We start from the raw sequence: 19,202 nt of genomic DNA, 5'->3' as shown, positions 1-19,202 counted from the left end.
ATTAACTGGCTAGGTGGCAGTATTGCTGAAAACGATCTATGGGTTATAGTGGATAACAAATTGAATGAGTGGCAATAATGAGATGCAGTAGTGAAAACGGTTAATATTATGAGATGTTCCAACAGGAGCATCACATGCAAGAGTCAGGCAATAATTGTCTCACTCTACTCAGCACTGGTGAGGCCTCAGCTGGAGTACTGTGTCCAGTTCTGGGTGCCACACTTTAGGAAAGATGTGGATAAACTGGAGGGAGTCCAGACAAAAGCAACAAAAATAAGAGGTTTAGAAAACCTGACCTATAAGGAAAGATTAAAAAACTATGCCTGCTTAGTCTTGAGAAAAGAATACTGAAGGGGGACCAGATAACAGTCTCCAATATGCTACGAGCTGTTATAAAAAGGATGGAGATCAACTGTTCTCCAAGCCCACTGAAGGTAGGACAAGTAATGGGCTTAAACTACAGCCAGGAAGATTTAATTTTTTTCCCCCCCAATAGCTAAACTAACTGTAAGGGAAATTAAGCTCTGGAACAGACTTCCAAGGGCGGTTGTGGAATCCCCATCATTGGAGATTTTTAAGAATAGGCCAGACAAAAGAGGTGTCAGGTATGGTCTAGGTTTTTGCTTGGTCCTGCCTCAGTGCAGGGGGCTGGACTTGATGACCTTTTTATTATCTGAGATCTCCCAAGGAGGCTGTTGATCCTGTAGGATACTCTGAATTCAGTGCTCACTGCTTAATGAATCATAGAATCACAGAAATGTAGGGCTAGAAGGGACCGTGAGAGGTCATCAAGTCCAGCCCCCTGCACTGAGGCAGAACCAATAGCCAATTTCAGCTCACAAGGCAGCTAATCCACTACTGTGGAGAACATGGAAGAAAGTGGAAAGTTTTGTTTTGGCCAATATGTTCTCATGCAACACAGGAAATCACAAATAGGCAGGAAGACCTTGGAAATCCTGTCCTGTCAACTGACTGAAATTAGATAGATAGTGTATTGCTTTCCCGGAACCATTCAGTGTGGTTGGTGCAGTACTGGAGTTCTGATAACAGCCACCTGGCAAAAGGTTTCATTCACATATGTTAAAAGTGATTTTTTGAATAGTATATAAAATGCAGATACCACTTTTGTCAGAAAGGTAGTTTGTAGCCAGACATAAACTACATCTTTTGTCATCAGAAAGAACGGGGGGAAAGAGTTTAAATTATTGCTAGTAGATCTCTCACTTTCATCTCCTAGTTGATGTTATTACTCCAAGGAGAACGTGGTTTCCCTGAGAGAAGAATTGGTAGTTACAGATTCACTTGGCTTCAGAGTTTTGGTTTATGGTTGCAGCAGAGTCTCACTCAGAGCTTTCAGCCTTTGTTTCAACTACCTGTACAAGTTAGTGGTGACTAAAGTTACAATCTTTCACATCTATCAAATGTTGACATTGCTAAACAGTAGGCTCAGTCTTTCAGCCTATTGTGAACAAATTATGCCAAATAAACCAGTAATATTAAAATTGGCAGATATAAAAGATAACAGTTTTCATCATAAATGGTAAGTACAGATTTCCACCCACTCCTCCCTAATCACTATAACTTAGCAAGGGTCCAGAAGGAATAACCAGTCCTCTCTCTAACTAGAAAAGAGCATCACACAAGCTGCACTTCACAGGTTCTTCCTTTCAGCAACCACACCATCCACGTAGTTATATTGCTACTACTATTATCTATTTGGATTACAGTAGCACCTAGGAGCCACAGTCATTGACCAGAACCCTATTGTGTTGTGTGCTTGTACAGCACCTAATAAATAGGCAGCAGTCTCAGCACACCAGTGGACTAGTATCTAGACAGCACCATCCTAAACCCAAGAGGAAAAAACTTTTAGTGATCTTAGCTGCTGTTACTTTGCCACTGAAGTGCATAGTTTATTCCTGGTCTAAACTACTCTCCCTGATCTCCTTTGGTAAAGAGAAGTTATCCTAATAAGAGCAAAATACAGAAGAGCATATTTGCTCAGCAACCATTTGTTTACACAAGACGCCATAAAGAACTTTGTAACTGAACAATAATTTCTGGTAATTCCATAAGGCAAATATTCTAATGCCAATGGTATTTTGAAGGCATTTATATATCTGCACGAATAAAAATGATTAAAAGGTCTAGAAAACATGACCTGTGAAGGAAAACTGAAAAAAAATGGGTTTGTTTAGTCTAGAGAAGAGAAGACAGAGGGGATATAACAGTTTTCAAGTACATAAAAGGTTGTTACAAGGAAGAGGGAGAAAAATTGTTCTTCTTAACCTCTGAGGATAGGACAAGAAGCAATGGGCTTAAATTGCAGCAAGGGAGGTTTAGGTTGGACATTAGGAAAAAAACGTAACTGTCAGAGTGGTTAAACACTGGAATAAATTACCTAGGGAGGTTGTGGAATCTTCATCATTGATGATTTTTAAGAGCAGGTTGGACAAACAGGGGTGGTCTAGATAATACTTAGTCCTGCCTTGAGTGCAGGGGACTGGACTAGATCTCTCAAGGTCTCTTCCAGTTCTATGATTCTATGATGGAAACAGAAGCCGTTATGTGACTATTCTGGTAGTCAGCCTGTCAACTTGAAAAGCAACAATCAGGATCGATGTCCAAGACTGTTGTTCCCTCTATAGCTTCCAGGGACATGGAATGAATCAAGGCTATCCCACCAGAGAAAGAGCTTAGTGGGCAGCGGCTCACTAGATGTTAAATAATTTGAATATCTTCTCCACTTCAAATACAGGCTGTTTTTCTATTCGTGTAGTCGGTAATTGCAGTGCCCCAGCAATGTTCTGACGTGGTTCACTGTGATTCATATCTTACGTGGTGAAGCCACGTGGCTGGTCTGTGGGATCAGTGTTCAGGTCTTGATTCTTCACCCTGCTATTTTGCCACAGCCTTCGCCGTTTGTCTTTTGGGGACAGTCTTCAGGTTTGGGGTCCTTTGGCCGCTAACCAGAAGGAGTTCCTGGACTTAAGGCAGCATCTCCGGGGCTATTGGAGGTCTTTGTAGATAAGCAAGTTTGGGTTTGTTATCATCCAATCATATTATTGCTGCTTCTCTTCAGAGGGATGGAAGCAAGATATACATGAGGATGGAGAGACCGACTGCTGGAATTGACATCAGCACTCCTGTGACAATTCTCATAGCAGTGTTTCACAGGTATGTTCCCTGCGCACGCTGGAGCGCAACATTCAGCTGCTGAGAAAAAACAAGGGTGAATGTGAATGTCCGCAAGGCGTCAGCATCTGCTCCCCAGCTGGTCCCAGCTAGTTTGTGGATTATATTGTTCCTAGCCTTTATCTTGGCAGCAGTCATTTCAGATGTTGGCAACATGTGAGGCACATCCACTCCAAGATATTGTGGGAAATCCTCGTGCCTGAGTTTGGTGTGACAGTCAGGTAGTTCTTCGCATGGCAGCTGCTCAGGTGAAATGTAAAGGATTGTTTGGGGGGTTTTTAGGGTTCAATCTGAGTCACCTTCACCGCTAGTACTCCTGAAAAAACTGCAGATCTTCTGCGAGGATGCGTTCCACTGGGGTGAAAGTGCTCGATTGGATGACGAGCGCGAGATCCTCCACGTAGCCAGATTTCCATGACTGGGTTGATGGCATAATGCTGACATTAATATTAATATTAACATTAACAAGAGCGATGGTGCCAAGACGGAACCTTGCAGGAGCCTGCTGTTCAGTAGATGAGATCTACTGGGTCTGTTCTATTAGGTATATGTGAAACTTGCAGTTGGTGAGCATAACTGTCACTAGGAGCAGTGTTCTGCAATGCACTATTTTCGACACTTTCAGAAGCCAGCCATCCCATCAAACTGTGTTATATGCTGAGGACAGGTCCACAAAGGCCACTGCTGTTGTGAGCCTGCACTGACAGCCAGCTTTGATCCGAGTTACCAGTTTACCTGATCATAGGTGCTTTGTCCTGGTTGAAACCCAGATTGCTCTTTAGGGACATAGACCTCAAAGATGCTTTCCGAGAGCTTGTATGTTATCCATAATAAGATAGTTTTTTGGATCGTTCTCCCCAGTTTTAGGATACCAGTGACCTCTGCTTGTTGCCATACCTTGGGCATTTGGCAAAGGGCATGCACACAGCTATGCTGACCTAGGTTTTTCAGAAATTGTGGGAAGATACCATTGCATGCCTGCAGCCTCGACACAGTTGATGAGCATTATGGCCTTGTCCACATGTTCTCATGAATGACTTTGATATTACTGGGCAGTCAGATAAGGAGCAATGAAGCTCTTTCTTCACTTTCCTTTTGTGATGACAATCTGTTTCAGACTCTGAATTCAGGAACTTTTGGGTGGTGATGGCATTGGCTGTGACATGTGGCATTCTACACTGGCGAGAGTTCACACCACCCAGATTATGGAGACGCCTCCAGGCTTTACATAAGGCCATACTGGGTCAGACCAAAAGGTCCATCTAGCCCAGTTTTCTGTCTTCTGACAGTGGCCAATGCCAGGTGCCCCAGAGGGAATGAACAGAACAGATAATCACCAAGTGATCCATCCCCTGTCACCCATTTCCAGCTTCTGGCTTTCCTGCTTGAGTGAGTGGAATCTAGGTTCTGTTAGATGAGAGTGATGGGCAAAAGCTACGTGGAGTTCAGTGATTCCAGGAGTTGAAGCAGCAGGAGCACCTGTTATCCAGTACTCCTTTAGGAATGCATCACTGTTTGTCAACTAACAAGAATTGTGGCTTTTCTGTAGTTAGTGGGAGGGGGAGAGCGATGTTCCCTCTTTAAGAAGGCTGATGAAGCTGACTATGTTTGCAGGTATCCTGTGAACCACTATTTCTGTGGTTTCTGAGTAGCTGTTCCCATAGGCCTTCCTAAAGTTCCCACACGGCCTTGGTAGTAATGTGATTAGGGGGATTTGGAGAGCAATGTATATGACGACAGGCGGGTGCTCGCTATGCATAAAATTGTGAAGGACAGCTCATTCCACAACTAGAGGCCACGTGTTCTGGCCACAGAATACAAACCACACGTCCAGCAAGTAGTCTTGTCTCCATCCGGCAGAACGGAAGGTTTCTTGCTGCTTGGAACTGAACAGTAGATGCTTGTTTTGATTCGAAGCCCACTCAAAAAGTTGTTCATGTGAAGTATCATTGTCTCATAACCCCAGGACATCTGATGGCTATTGAGGTCTCTAACCCATATTAAAAGGGTGGTTGTGATTCAGTAAAAACCTGTGTGGTACAGGGGACATTGGTGGCTTATAGACGCTGGGGATCGCAAACTCACCGATTCTCGTTGTGATGACATATGGTGTTGAAGAGTTCAAGTTCACGCAGCAGATTTTCCAGAGCTTGTCTCACAAATGTTGCCAGTTCGTGTTTTGGAGGGTGTTGGCTCCCCACTAAATGTTATTCTGTAATGCTACACATTTTGATGCCTTTTCATTATACAATAAGTCTCTCTTGTGACGTGCTTTGGCATAACCAATGCTATCAACATGGCAACCAAACAGCAATCGATGGCCTCACAGTCTAAAAAGCAACTCAAGTGACAGTCAAGTGAAACGGCCCTTCTCAGGGCCATCACCGAAAGAGAAACATAAGATCATACCTAGATGTACTCCACCACAATGTAGAAGGCCGTCTCCTACAAAACGTGACTACTTGACCAAGCTATTATGTCAACAGAAGATTGAGGTCCTTGTGTTATTCTATTAAAACATATACATATGCATAGTCTTTACAAATCCAGGATAAACCAATGGTGTATCACACAGTCGCACACAATAGGATTTTGATATCCATACATGGCAGAAACAAAAGCCTCAGGAATCTGCCTAAACATAGCTTCATCCAGAATAGTTTAAATTAAAAATACATCTACTTCAAATTGAATTAAACGTACTCACATTTTCTGTAGTTCCAGTAATTACATGTAATCCATCGTAAGTTGATTTGATATACATTCCCTAATGTGGTGGTGGGGAGAAGAAATGGAAATAGTCAAATTTAAGAACGGCAGTGCCAAAAATAAAAACTTGCATACCAATTATATAACAGGTTAAGCAACATCTTACGAACTTAAGACCCATTCTGTGTAAAAAACATCAAATATATGAAAATTCATGGACTCACATTTGTAAGTAGTGTGATCTAGTATCAATGTGCTAAATGTTCCTCTCTTCCTGAATTCTTGGGCACTCAGTACATATAAGTTAAAGAGATTGGAATTTTATACTTCACCCTTCACAGATGATCTTTAAAATATTTATTTTTAAATAGTGTAACTTAACTTCTTTATAGCCTTGACTATCCTGGAGAATTTTAGATGAAGTCATTTAGAGTCCCTTGCATGCCAAGCATCTCCTCACAAGTTTGCTACAAATATTCTACAGACAAGCAAGCTCAAATAATCCCTGTTCTTAATGCAAGCCATTTTGTAACATTACAGTGTTGGCATAAACCAGGAGCCTAGGCAAACCATGCGCTAGCACCACTTTACTATGCTACTGGGTGTGGATGCAAGGATAAGTGCTAATGAAATAGGTAGTGATCATGTGAATTCTCTAACATACCATCTGCAAATGGGCTAACACTAACATTGTAATTACACAGGGTAGACTTCTGCAGCATAGGAGACTTGTATATCAATTTCCATATAGGTAACAGGTATTTTTCATTCCTGATAAGCTGTTTTGAAGATTACTTATTGTCTGTGCTGTGCTTTTTAGCTATGCAGTGCCATGCAAGTGCTATTTATGTGCCAGGAATTACCATTCACCGCTTAGAAACATGAACGCAACATTTTTCATTCTTGATTTTCTTCTCCATTTGCAAAGATTTATCCTCCCTGCCCTCCTTCACCATCCTCCCATTTCTTGCAGAGCACAAGCTATCAAGCTGCTATTCTGTGAATGCCCTTATTTGATACCCAAAAACCTCACTGAAGAGGTTGCCATAGTTCTGGAACATGGTTAGTTCATTTGTGTCTCTTCCATTAGCCCTGCAATAATGTAGCTCAAAACACTGTAGGTTCTCCATAATAGCATCCAACGTGTTTTTTAAAAAAAACTGTTCAACAAAAGATATTTCTCACTTCTTCCTAGTTTTAAGAGCAAGTTAAATAATTTCAGATAAATATTTCAGTTTCCTTTAAGGCATTTAAATGTGAACCACCTCCATTCCAGCCGGAAAGGTCTCATTTTTTGTAAACACCATTCACTGGAACATCCAACCGGACCAAACATATTCAGCAGTGCTGAGATCCAGCTAGTGAAATTACACAATATGTCATTGCATGGTCAAAGGTTTACCACACACCCCTGCTAAAAAGAAAGAAACCCCCAAGACACCCCACACCCAACCAAAACTACAGATCAAAAACTCCCACAAAAGTACTGACCAAAAAAAAAAAAAAAAAGTCCTTCAGAAAGCCTCTATGTAGCTGATTTAAGTGCCCAGCAAAGGTAAGGGACCACTTTGTTCACCTCCATCAATGAATCCCACCAATAGCCAGGTGTACTCAGCATATTACCACCTCAAAAATGCCTTAAACACACACTTATTCCCACCATTGGCTCTCACTCCAGCACACACCCCGCTGTGGCTTTATGAACAAGGGACTGATCCTGCAGACAGTTTTGCCCATGAGTCTAGTTATTCCCACACTGAATCGTTACTGATTTTAATGGGAGTAAAACAATACTCATAGGTGTAACGGCTTGCAGTGCCAGGCACTAACAATGCAGACATAGTAACCACAGAACAGCTAGAGGAGCAGACACAGCTGTGTTCTTACCAGGCCTTCCCCAGGTTTAATGTTGGTTAAATGAACCTCCTCCAGACATGCACTCTGGCTCATCAATGGATCTGTAGTTGATCTGATCATCTTATCACAAATTCCATTTAAAATCTTGGACTGAAAATGAACAAAAATTCATTAGGAAAGCCATATTCTAAAATTCCTCTCCCCTGCCCCCCAATTTCTCAATAGAGCAGAAGTTATTTAATTATAAAACGTGGCCCACTAAGAAAGGTTGATAGAACAGCTAGCAGAATATGAGAACATTCAGAGAATTCTCCTCTATGGCCTTGTCTACCCTAGGTTTTTGTGGTAAAAATCTGCCATTACTGCTACCACCAGTGACAGGAACGTTGGGACAGTTAATGTAGACACGGTGCCACTACAATTGCCTGGGAAAAAAGGCAACTACGACACCACAACACTCTTGCGAAAATTTAGTCCACATTTTTTTGGAATTTTTATTTTGAAATCCAGAACATTTGACTATCTTTAGTGCCAACAGCTGCCAACAGTTATTTAGATCTGCTTTAAGAAGGGTAAGTCAGGATGGTGCTAAAGAAGCCAATGACAACTGATGAGTACTCTACACCAAGCTTTTGAGTGGGTAGGCATTTAACAATTAAATATTTTAGCATTATTTATCTCCTTTGTGCCAGTTGCTGGAATCCTTACATAGGATCCTTACAAACTTATATTTGCTTGTTACCAAAACATATCCAATCCCAAACCAATACCATTTCAAAGGACACATTCTGACCTTAAACACATATATGTAACTTGGACTAATTAAGTCAGTGAGAGTCAGGCTTATGTATCAGAAGGGAGTAATTTGTCTTTTACATTCTAAAAGTTTCAAACAGGAAAAATGACTCTTTAATCAGAGAAAATGCAATGGTCAAAACATCTACTTTCTTCCCATACACTCCACATTGTTTAAATTTATATTAAGACACAAAATACAGTGTATTTAAGTTAAAGTTGTTTTCAATAGTTAAGAAAAAAAAGAGGCTTTAAAATGTTCAGGATAGCATTTATTTGTAATTGGCTGTGAAACTGGAAGGTATCTCACTTGAGACAGTAAATATCTCCAAGTGCCCTCGGGACTTCTCACTCAATGGAGATGTATGTAATTAAGGGGCCGCACAAAATGCAGCTTTGTATAAAGATAGCTCTGTTGAATCACAGTGGGCACAGGGTAAAATATTCTCAAGGTTTTTTATTTTAAACCAGATTTATAGAACTAAAATAATGCAATTTAAATAAAATCAAAACAATGCCTAAGCATGAATACAAGGAACTGCTAAAACAAGGGAATTCCAAACAACAGTACGTATACGGAATGGGGTGTGGAAAAATGAGAAACTGAAAACTCCTATTTGCTTGGTTTCCTTATTTATGGACAAAATTATTTTTAGCTATTGTGCTACTGAATGCCTAAGCATCTATCAGCAAACGGAAGGCCTTATCAAAGAACACAGCCTGGCTCATGTCAAAAGCAGGAAGCAATGATTAACTGTTACAAAATATTAAAAGCATTTCATTACATCCCACTGATGGTCACAAGGTTGCTTCAAAACAATTTTGAAAACTCAGAGCTTTCAAAATGAAGTATAATTAGACATAGATCTTTCTAGTTCCATAGGCAGGAGTGCCTTTACAAGGATCACCACAAAGTACAGTGTCTATTAAATAAAGTGATATATCCCACGCTGTGAATCATGGACATTTTGCTTTACTTGGTCTAACATCCTTTTACATTCCTTCCCCTCCCCTTAAAATCCGAGCCAGACATCGGTCTTGAAGAAATACCTATGGAATAAAACCTTAAGGATCATCTACTGTATATAGCAGTGCTGACTTCTATACCATTAAAAACTCACCATTATCCCTTCTGAAAGAATAATGAATGATAAAAACAGCCTGCAATGGGGTTTTTACATTTCAGCTCTGTCAGTCTGAGTAATCAAGAAGTCATTGAAATAAACGGGAATGCAAATAACTAGGCTGTAACTGAAATGCATACTTACTACATGTAGAACTTTATCTTCCATTTCAGCCACAGTGCAATCCTAAAAAGAGAAAACAAGCACTAAATTAACAGAACTGTGCAAACAGACTAGATTGCAAAATACTGAAATACAGCTACCCCTGACATCAAGCAAAAAGGGCAGTATCTTTGGAGCAGGGATTAACCAGACATCTGCTTCGCCTTCTAGGGATCAAATGTTCCACTGAACAACAATTTTTTGAGACCTAGTCTAAAAGGCAATACAGACCTTCAAAATGTCAAAAGAATACAAGCCTTCAGTTACTGTAGAAAAATTTTCCAGGAAAAATGAGTTATGCACAAATAAAGATGGACTTTGTTAAGGTAAACCATACAAGCTCGTTTTAGATGCTACAAATACTGAGCCAGCTATTACTGTATTCAACATTTCAAAATGGATAAAAAAATTGGTTAAAAATAGCTTCAGAAGTGCTTTTAAAATATGCTATTGATGGCATTCACGAAGGCAAGGGAACGGCACACAAAGCATTATTTACACAGCCCAGGTACAAAAGACTTTGAACTGAAAAGAGTTCATTTAATAGATTACAGAAGAGACCATTGTTCTCTGGGGGGGAAAACAAAAAAAAACAAAAAAGACAGCAAAACTGGAACACACCAATACATTCCCAGACAAAAAGAAGGGGGAGAAAAAAAGGTTAAACTACAGGTACGGTTGTAAATATTTATCAATTATTTAAGAAACCCACATTAGGACTGTTATTTTCTCAAAAATAATAAGATGTTAGAAAAATTTATATTTGGAGAAAAATCCAAATCCCAAGGTCATATTGGTGGTGGGGGGGGGGGGACAAACGTTACAAAAATCACTTGAACAATGTTAACTCTGACCCATATCACACCAGCCTTCCAAACTGCACAACTGTCACATCTCATTATAAAGATTGAGACATTTTAACAAAGATTTCATGAAAAAGGATTTGCTGAAGACTAAGTATTCACAGTCTGCATATGCAGGTATCTTAAATCTTTAAGTCTATTTATTTTTATATAGTTTGCCGTGAAATCAAAGAACTTAGCACACAACTTGGGTTTTGTACATAAATGTACATGTTTTGGAAGCGTGAGCTCAATACTCAGAGTCCTTAGCATTAAGTTAATTTTTGGCCTGGTTCTTAAGGGGGCTAGAGCCACCGCATATGTATGACCACACTTTTACATTTTATACTCCATATGCTTTTGAGACTTGTCCTGAAAATTGCTCCAAAGGCAGTCACTTTTAGCAAACAGACAGAAACCTCACCTTTTCTGGAGACAGTTGCTATAGTACATTGCTATACTAATGTAAAGAGAGATGTACTTTGTTTTAAGTGCTTCAACAATATATCAACAAGAGTAAGATACTAAAAAGCCTTTTAGATCACTTCTCAATTTTCAGTCACTGAAGTAATGACAATGTGCACTGTTTCCATGTAGAATTGTCTTCTGAATTTTGGCTGTTCTGTAGACAGCCATACAGGGACAGAATAAAGCCATGTCTACACTACAAAACTTAAGTTGACTCAAGTTATGTTGTCATACAGATGCCACGGTTAGTACATCGCTTGTTCTCATGCATACTTGGCTCTTTGTGTCAGCAGTGTACGTGCTCACCAGGAGCACTCGTATGGATGCAGAGTGCGGTGCACCATGAGTAGGCATCTCACTGTGCAACTCACCACTATACAGCACACACTCTTTTGGGAAGTTTTGTCAATGTATGATGGGGCTGAAATGAGTCACTCATGGGTGACTGGAAGCATGGGGTCAATGTCCCATTTTGCAACTGTCTCCATCCCATAATGTTATCTGTATCCCATAATTTTCATGCCTTTTTTTTAAAAATCCTACAAACATGCATGGCCTTTTCTGTCCACCATTCCTGAAAGAAGCATGGAGCCTGCACTATTATCACAAGCATTGCAAGCACAGATTGCATGATCCTGAAATATTTCCAGAGCTACAAGAACCACCAAATAAAGGAGGGAGAAACAAGAGTTCCTTGGAGGACAGACTGCTGTGGGACATGGTGAGAATCAATTCAAGGTTGTTAGTGGCATTCAGGGAGCAGATGCAGATGGTGGCGTGCTGCTTCTGGGCCCGAGAAACAAGCACTGACTGGTGGAATCGCATTATAATGCAGGTTTGGTATGATGAAAAAGGGCTGCAGAACTTTCGGATGTGCAAGGCCTCATTCCTGGATCTGTGCAATGATCTTGCCTCAGCCCTCCAGCACAGGGAAACCAAAACGAGAGCTGCACTGCTGTGCAGAAGTGAGTGGCAATCGCACTGTGGAAACTTGCAATGCCAGATTGCTATTGGTCAGTCGGGAATCAATTAGGGAAATCCACCACGAGGGCTGCTGTGAGGCAAGTGTGCAGGGCCAATATGCAGGACTGAGACTCTCAGGACATAGAGGATGGATTTGCACCAGTGCTGCTCCTGAACTGCAGTGTGATAGATGGCTTGCATCTCTATTTTGGCATCAGATCACCTTGCCATTCAGTACACCAAACCGGAAGGGCTACTTTTCTGTGGTTATGAAAGCACAGGTGAATCACTGGGGACTCTTCACTGACATCAGTGTTGGCTGGTCAGGGAAGATGCATGATGCTCACATCTTTAAGAACACAGGACTGTTGAGAAAGCTACAAGACTTTTTTCCTGATCAGCAGTTTACCACTGGAAATGTTGAAATGCGAAAAATGATTCTGGGGGACCCACCCTACCCCTTGCTCCCCTGGCTCATGAAGGCATATACCATCCACCTTGACAGCACCAAGGAACAATTCAACTACTGGCTCAGGAGGTGGAGAATGACAGTTGAACGTGCTTTTTGTTGTTTGGACCTCAGTGAGAGACATCCCAATGGTTACAGCTGCCTGCTGTGTCCAGCATAATATATGTGAAGAAAAGCGGGGGGAAGTTTCCATCGGGCTGCAGGGCAGAGGTGGAGGAGCTGTCATCTGAATTTCAACAGCCAGACAAGTGTTATTAGAATCGCTCAGTGCAGAGCTATATTGCTCCGGGAGGCTTTGAAAGGCCATTTTAACCCTGAGCAAGAACAGTGTATGTTGTAGTGTGCTCTACCTGGCTCTGCAGAAGTCGTTCGATGATCACTGTACATGTAGGAATATAACGTTGTCAAGGCACGTATTAATTTTGTTTGTGAATCATCTCTTGAGTTATGTGGCACTGTGCAATAATAGGCAACTCGCTGCTTTCAGAACTGCTGAGCATTTGGCAGCATATGTTATGAACTAATAAAGATGAATTATATTAAAAAACACAATCAGTGCAAATTTAATAAAGAGAACAGAACTTATGAAGGGGAAAGAACACTGATGCTTATTTCAGCTACACATACACCAACTGTGGCTTTCAGATATGTTTAGCAATGATTGTCTTGAATGTCCCTTGGGTGGCATGGCAGGGTTAGTGAAGAGGCCCCTGATGCCACATGGAAAGTTGCAGGGGTAGAGGGGAGGTATAGGGAGGTCCTGATATGGAGTTCTCAATGGGCTGCAGAGTGAGGTGAGCCCGGGACTGTTGAACCTGCAGGTCCACCACAGTCTGCAGCATCTGTTTGCTCTGCCTTAGAAGCTATTATGTCTTGGTGCATCTCCCTCTCCTTTTCCTGCTGGAGCTCTCTCTTCTCCACTCTTTCCTTCTTCAAGCTGTCCGCAATATTCATCCTCCAGGCCCTGTGCTCACAGTCTGATGCGGCAGTGGCTTGCAGGATCTCACTGAACATGTCATCCTGAGTCCTCTTCTTTCTCCTCTGTATCTGGCTCAGGCATTCTGCAGGTGTGAAATGGAGTGTGAAGGTCGCCATGACAACAGCAGAATATAAAACACACAGAGGTACCATAGTCAGTATATTCATTATAGAAAGGGAAACTTGCTCCCCTCTCATTCTCACTTCTGCTTGGGATTGTTTGTGCACGGCACTAGTCACAGCACCAGCCATGGTGAGTACGGCCCACCGGGGGTTGGGGAAATGAGAAGCGAATTGCTTGCTTGCATGATTCAAGTAGTATAGGGCAATGGCACTGAATACTGGCACCGTTTTCCACAGGCAGTGGAGATTTTAGCTGATCTCTCACTCCTGAGGGTTACAAAGGCAGAGACCCCACAGCTCCTGCGGTGTCCTAAAGCTGCCCAACTCCATATGCTGCTAGCCTGTACTGCTATTGCAATGGTGCCTACTGAAGTTATCGCTGAGTGTCGTAGGAAAATGGCCTACCACAGAGGATGAAATAGGACAGCCATCCCTAGAAACCTTCAGGAGAGGAATGTCGAGTATCTCAATAAAAATTTCATGGAGATCTCTCAGGAGGATTCAAGGGATACCCCTGTATACATAAACAAACTGCTCTGTGTGGCCCCCGCTTAACAACTCGACGTCTCTTTGTTGTACTACTACCTCTTCTAGCATGAGTAAATTAATGAAAAAAGTCAAAAGATATGTCCTGCCATCCCTGTAATTGAAAATTTACCTAAACGCTTACCTGAGATTCCTTTCCTTGCATCGGGTTTGCCCGTGATCAACTGGTGAGACTATGGCAGAGTCAAAAACAGGTCCTGGCTCGCTGCGTACCTGGATCCCAGGTCACCTGACCCCCTTACTGCTCCTCCTCAACCACCTCCTTGCTGTTCACAGCAGGGGCCTGTGACTCAGTGGGCTTCTCAGAGGTATCCGCAGCGCTGTGCGCTGGGAGGGGGTCCTCCACCGAGTATGGCTTGTAGTTCTTTGTAAAAGTGGCACATCTGTGGCACAGCACCAGATCGATCGTTGGCCTCCCTGGCCTTCTGGTACGCCTGCTGCAGTTCCTGAGCTTTCCCACTGCACAGCTGTTGGTCCCCATCGTACCGGTTCTTCTGCATCCCCTGAGCCATCTGCTCATAGTTGTCAACATTTCTATGACTGGTTCAGAGATGTGCCTGGACAGCCTCTTCTTCCCACAGGCCTAGGAGACCCAGTATCTCCTGTCTACTCCAAGCTGGAGTGCTTCTGGAGCATGTAGCCGGCATGGGCAGCTGGGCAGTTGTACTCAACAATGGAGAGCTGCTAGGTGCACTCATCAAGCTGGACAACCAAGAAAAGGAATTTCAAAAATTCACTGGGCTTTAAAGGGAAAGGGGGCTTCCAGTCTCCGTCTCCATGATGCCTGTGCAGTGGAGTTCATAACGATGACCTGAGAGGTCAGCGTGGGACATTGTAGGACAGCTGCTGGAGGACAGTTAGACTCAACACAAGTAATTCAGTGTCTATACTTGCACTGTGTCACTCACGGAGGTGGTGTAACTACGTTGGCATAAGAGGGTGCTTACGTAAGTGGGAAACCAATTTAAAGTGAAGACACATGCATAACTAGGTTGATGTAAGCTGTCTTGTGTCAACCTAAATTTCTAGTGTAGACCAGGCCTACCTATGCCTTATTTGGTTTTGTTTTAAGTGTAACTTAAATAGTAGAAAGTTTGGAAAAAACTTAGTTGTGAAAGGTTCTCTGAGAAACTACCAGGTTCTCTGAAGGGCTGTCTCTTCAGTAATTGATAGAAATATACAACAGTGACTCCGGTATAAAGTTGTTTTTTAATGAGAATTTCCTTTGGGTATTTGAAAAACAACTATTCAGTGAGTCCCTGTGAACCATGCAAGCAGTGCAGGAATTAAGTCTTGCCAGTGACTAACCCTGCTTTAACCATGTTACTAAAATTCATGTAATAAACATGACTCTCAAACTGCAGAGTTGATAAGGCAGATAGGCCCATGTCTCCATCCCTTCCTCCCCCACCAAACACAATCACAATCCCCATTCCCAATTATTTCAATTTGAGTTGGCCTGTTTAATAAATGTGATCCAACACTGATTGTTCCCATGGTTAGAAACAATTCTAAAAGCAGCAGCATCTCATTAATTTCCACACACTGGTTAAAAAGGGAGGCTTGTGAACTTGTGGGGAGAGGATTCGGGGGGAGGGAACGAAGCAGAGGTAGACTGAGAAGCCTTGAATAGTGTTCTGCAAATGCACTGTTAAAAGTTAGCTAGCTACAGGATTATGCGCAGAATGCCCCAGAGCAAGGGTAAGAAGGGCACTGAGCAACTAAACAATAAACCCTGTTCCTGTTTTTTCTATGACACTCCAGCACGAATCATTTGAGGTTACCTGCAGGAGCATGGAGTTATCCCAAAAGGGAGAGGCAATTAACTCATTTTCTTTCAATATATGCATGGTTTTGAAAAGTTTCTGAAAATGACATAGCTTTTGGGCAGGAAGTCTCTCTCTCACACGCAAAGAAGTGCACAAGCCCATGCCATAGATTTCACCCCACCTACAAAAAAAACCCACAATAAAATCCCCAGTCACACACACCACTTACCTGTCCACCTTCTACGAGGGAGTTCCATGCTCCAGCAGGCATCAGTGGGAGCTGCATATCACAGTATGGTACATACTGAGGCATCAAAGGAGAGTGGGAGCCAGCCACTCTGACCCTAGCTTATACCCAAAGCATGAAATGAGTTGGTCTGCTGAAAGTAACTTACATGCCAAATGCCCCTCTAGCCATTACGATTTAAGCCAATCACAACTAATAGTTAATTTGTAATATAACATTGTGGAAGCCAGCCTGGTGGAAGCAGAAACGTGAGGGAAAGGCAGCTCTTCCAGTCACCTGTTGCAGTCCACACCCAGCGGCTACTGCTCTCTTCCAGGGTATAAATTTGAGTTGCTATTGTATTTATTAAAACAAGTTACCACCGTTGATTCTAACTGGAGTTAAAAAGGCAGCTTGCAGGTTTTCAAATTCAAAGCAGCTATCCCAGGGCCTAACCCAACTCTTAAAGTTAATGAAAACACTAATGGACTTTAAAATGGGAGCCGGATCAGACAGCTAGATCAACACTGCTGAAAAGTTTTGAAATTAACTGAACAAAAATCTCAACTGCAGGAGAACAGAGTGACCAAAGTTGGTAGCAGCCAGTATGCACCTGCTCATTATCATTATGTGTATGGTACTCCAGCATATGTTTTCCTCACTAAGAAGTTGTACATAATTAGTGCACAGTTACTTCCCCAGCCACCCACCTTCCTTTCTTTTTGGAGAGGTGAGAAAAAAAGCAGGGAGGAGGGAAAAAGTCAACTGACCTTCTGAACTGTGGTGGTGAGATCCAAGCAGAGCTGAATGATTCTGTTCTTTGTCGCTGAGAAGTCAGCAATCCCTGTAAATGGGGCCCTGTAACAAGACAAAATCCCCTTAGAATGAAGAGCCCTCTCAGCTTCCAACTCTGGCTGTTAATGGGAACAGCACATAGATTTACACAGTTGCAGGTCAGTAGCAAACCTGAGACATGCTGGAACTATCACGTTAATACAGTAAAAATGTTATCTGAACAACGTACCTGCAGTAAATAGACTAAAGTGCCATTTAACACAATTGCACCAATATGGTGAGGAACAAACTACCCTTATAACAAGTGTAGTCTCTATCATGAAAAATATCTCAGCCAAGATCAGCCTCTGTAATGGCTTGCTTTGCTCTAAGAGGTAAATCTGAACAGCTGCTAACCTTTCAGCACTGTTTACAAAGGACTCAAGTCTAGCTCAGTGATTATACCCTCCCTTAAAGGAGACAGCTTTAGAGAGCTGTTGAGGGGCACCTCAGCCCCACCTGCTACTTTATGAGGGGCAGGGAGAGAAGGGAAAAAGTTCCAAAACACTGACTGGGCTCAAAGTTAGATAAGTCAGCCATCTTGCTGCTGGGGCTAGCAGACAGGAAAGTTGGTGGGGGCTGGCAGTGACCAGAGGAAAGAACCAAGTGAGAAGAGCAAGCTACTGCCAGGGAACAGCACCTGACAGTGACAGCAGGGCCATTCATGGGATAACAGCTCTTCCTCCCCATGATCTCCTCCTGACTTCCCTCCCGACAAGCTGGGTCCTTAGGAAAGCTGGCAACATGCGAGATAATTTACAATCATCTATTATCGTGTCCCAGGATCACTGCTGGGACACTATCTGCTCAGCTGCCTGTCTGTTTCCGCAGCAGCTGTCACAGAGCAACCCTAGCCCGTGTAAGGAAAAGCAAAGGAGTCTCTCTTGCTGCCTGTCTTTTTCCAGGCCCTTGAAGCACACACATTTGGGAAAGAGCAAATTCAGTCAAAAATTAAAGCCAGGTTAACAAATGGCTGTTTTTCAAACAATCATTTTGTGTGAGGGGTTGGAGCAGAAAGCTGCATCTGTATAGAGGGAGTGGGGAGATGGGGGGGGGGGGGGGGGAGAGGAGAGAATTTACTTTAAAGCCCTGTCTGCACTAGGGAAATTGGAGGGGGGGGAGTTTTCCACCACTGTAAATACTGGTCAAATCCATTGATTTTAGCAATATCAGCAGCCACCAACAGCCTGGCAATTCAACTTGCTAATTATTGACATTCTAAGATTTAAATAAAGTGGGGGTCTGGGTGGGAACAAAGATATTTACATCCAGACATCACTCTAGAAGCTGCCTTTGCAAACAGAAATAATTCATTTCACTAACGCAAGTGAGCATATGGACTTTTTTTTTAAAATGCGAGTACCAATCTCATACCTGTCCAACCATGCTAGCAAGGCCTTAGCAGCACCAATGAGCTCCACCACTGAAGTGAGGAATTCATTGGGGGGTTTGTGTGATGTTTTTCCATCATACTTTGAATTTTTCCTCCGGCTGCTGATATAATTCTGCAGGTTGTTGGAAGAAGCTCGCAATTTGAGAACCAAGTTCTTCATATTGTCTGTTTCAAGGCCATAATTCTGCAAGAAAGAGATTTGTTTTAAATAGTTTAAGTCATTATAGAGATCCCATTTAAGCTAACTGCACCATAAAACAGATTATTTGGGATGGAGGATCCAGAGAGTTGCCTATAATTTCTCTCTCTTGACAAAAGAAAAGTTGCTTGGGAAAAAAGTAACTTGATTGAACTAGTTTCAGAGGGGTAGCTGTGTTAGTCTGTTCCAGCAAAAACAACAAGGAGTCTTGTGGCACCTTAAAGACTAACAAATTTATTAGAGCATAAGCTTTTGTGGACTATGACCCACTTCTTCAAATCTTACATCTGAAGAAGTGGGTCATAGCCCACAAAAGCTTATGCTCTAATAAATTTGTTAGTCTTTAAGGTGCCACAAGACTCCTTGTTGTTTTTGATTGAACTAGACACCATTGGATAACCTGCCCTGTGAAATGCAGTCTCTGAGCTATATTAGGCATTTGAAAGTATGCTATTAATCCTAAAAAAACAGGAGTACTTGTGGCACCTTAAAGACTAACAAATTTATTTTAGCATGAGCTTTCGTGAGCTAAAGCTCACTTCTTCGGATG

General features: G+C 42.2%; 1 protein-coding gene across 1 annotated transcript in view; it reads right to left on the bottom strand.

Annotated features, from left to right (window-relative positions):
- Positions 1-19,202, bottom strand: part of CNKSR3 (CNKSR family member 3) — a 102,933-nt gene that overhangs the window by 18,247 nt on the left and 65,484 nt on the right. The window contains exons 3-7 of the mRNA XM_039528216.1: positions 18,435-18,637; positions 16,997-17,084; positions 9,825-9,866; positions 7,792-7,911; positions 5,903-5,962 (exon numbers count right to left, since the gene is read on the bottom strand). Of these exons, the coding sequence (XP_039384150.1) occupies positions 5,903-5,962; positions 7,792-7,911; positions 9,825-9,866; positions 16,997-17,084; positions 18,435-18,637 (513 nt within the window). The remainder of the gene's footprint in view (positions 1-5,902; positions 5,963-7,791; positions 7,912-9,824; positions 9,867-16,996; positions 17,085-18,434; positions 18,638-19,202) is intronic.

Source organism: Mauremys reevesii, linkage group 3 (genome assembly GCF_016161935.1).
Source record: "Mauremys reevesii isolate NIE-2019 linkage group 3, ASM1616193v1, whole genome shotgun sequence".
NCBI classification, from domain to species: domain Eukaryota; kingdom Metazoa; phylum Chordata; order Testudines; family Geoemydidae; genus Mauremys; species Mauremys reevesii.
This window is presented reverse-complemented; position numbering and strand designations above follow the sequence as displayed.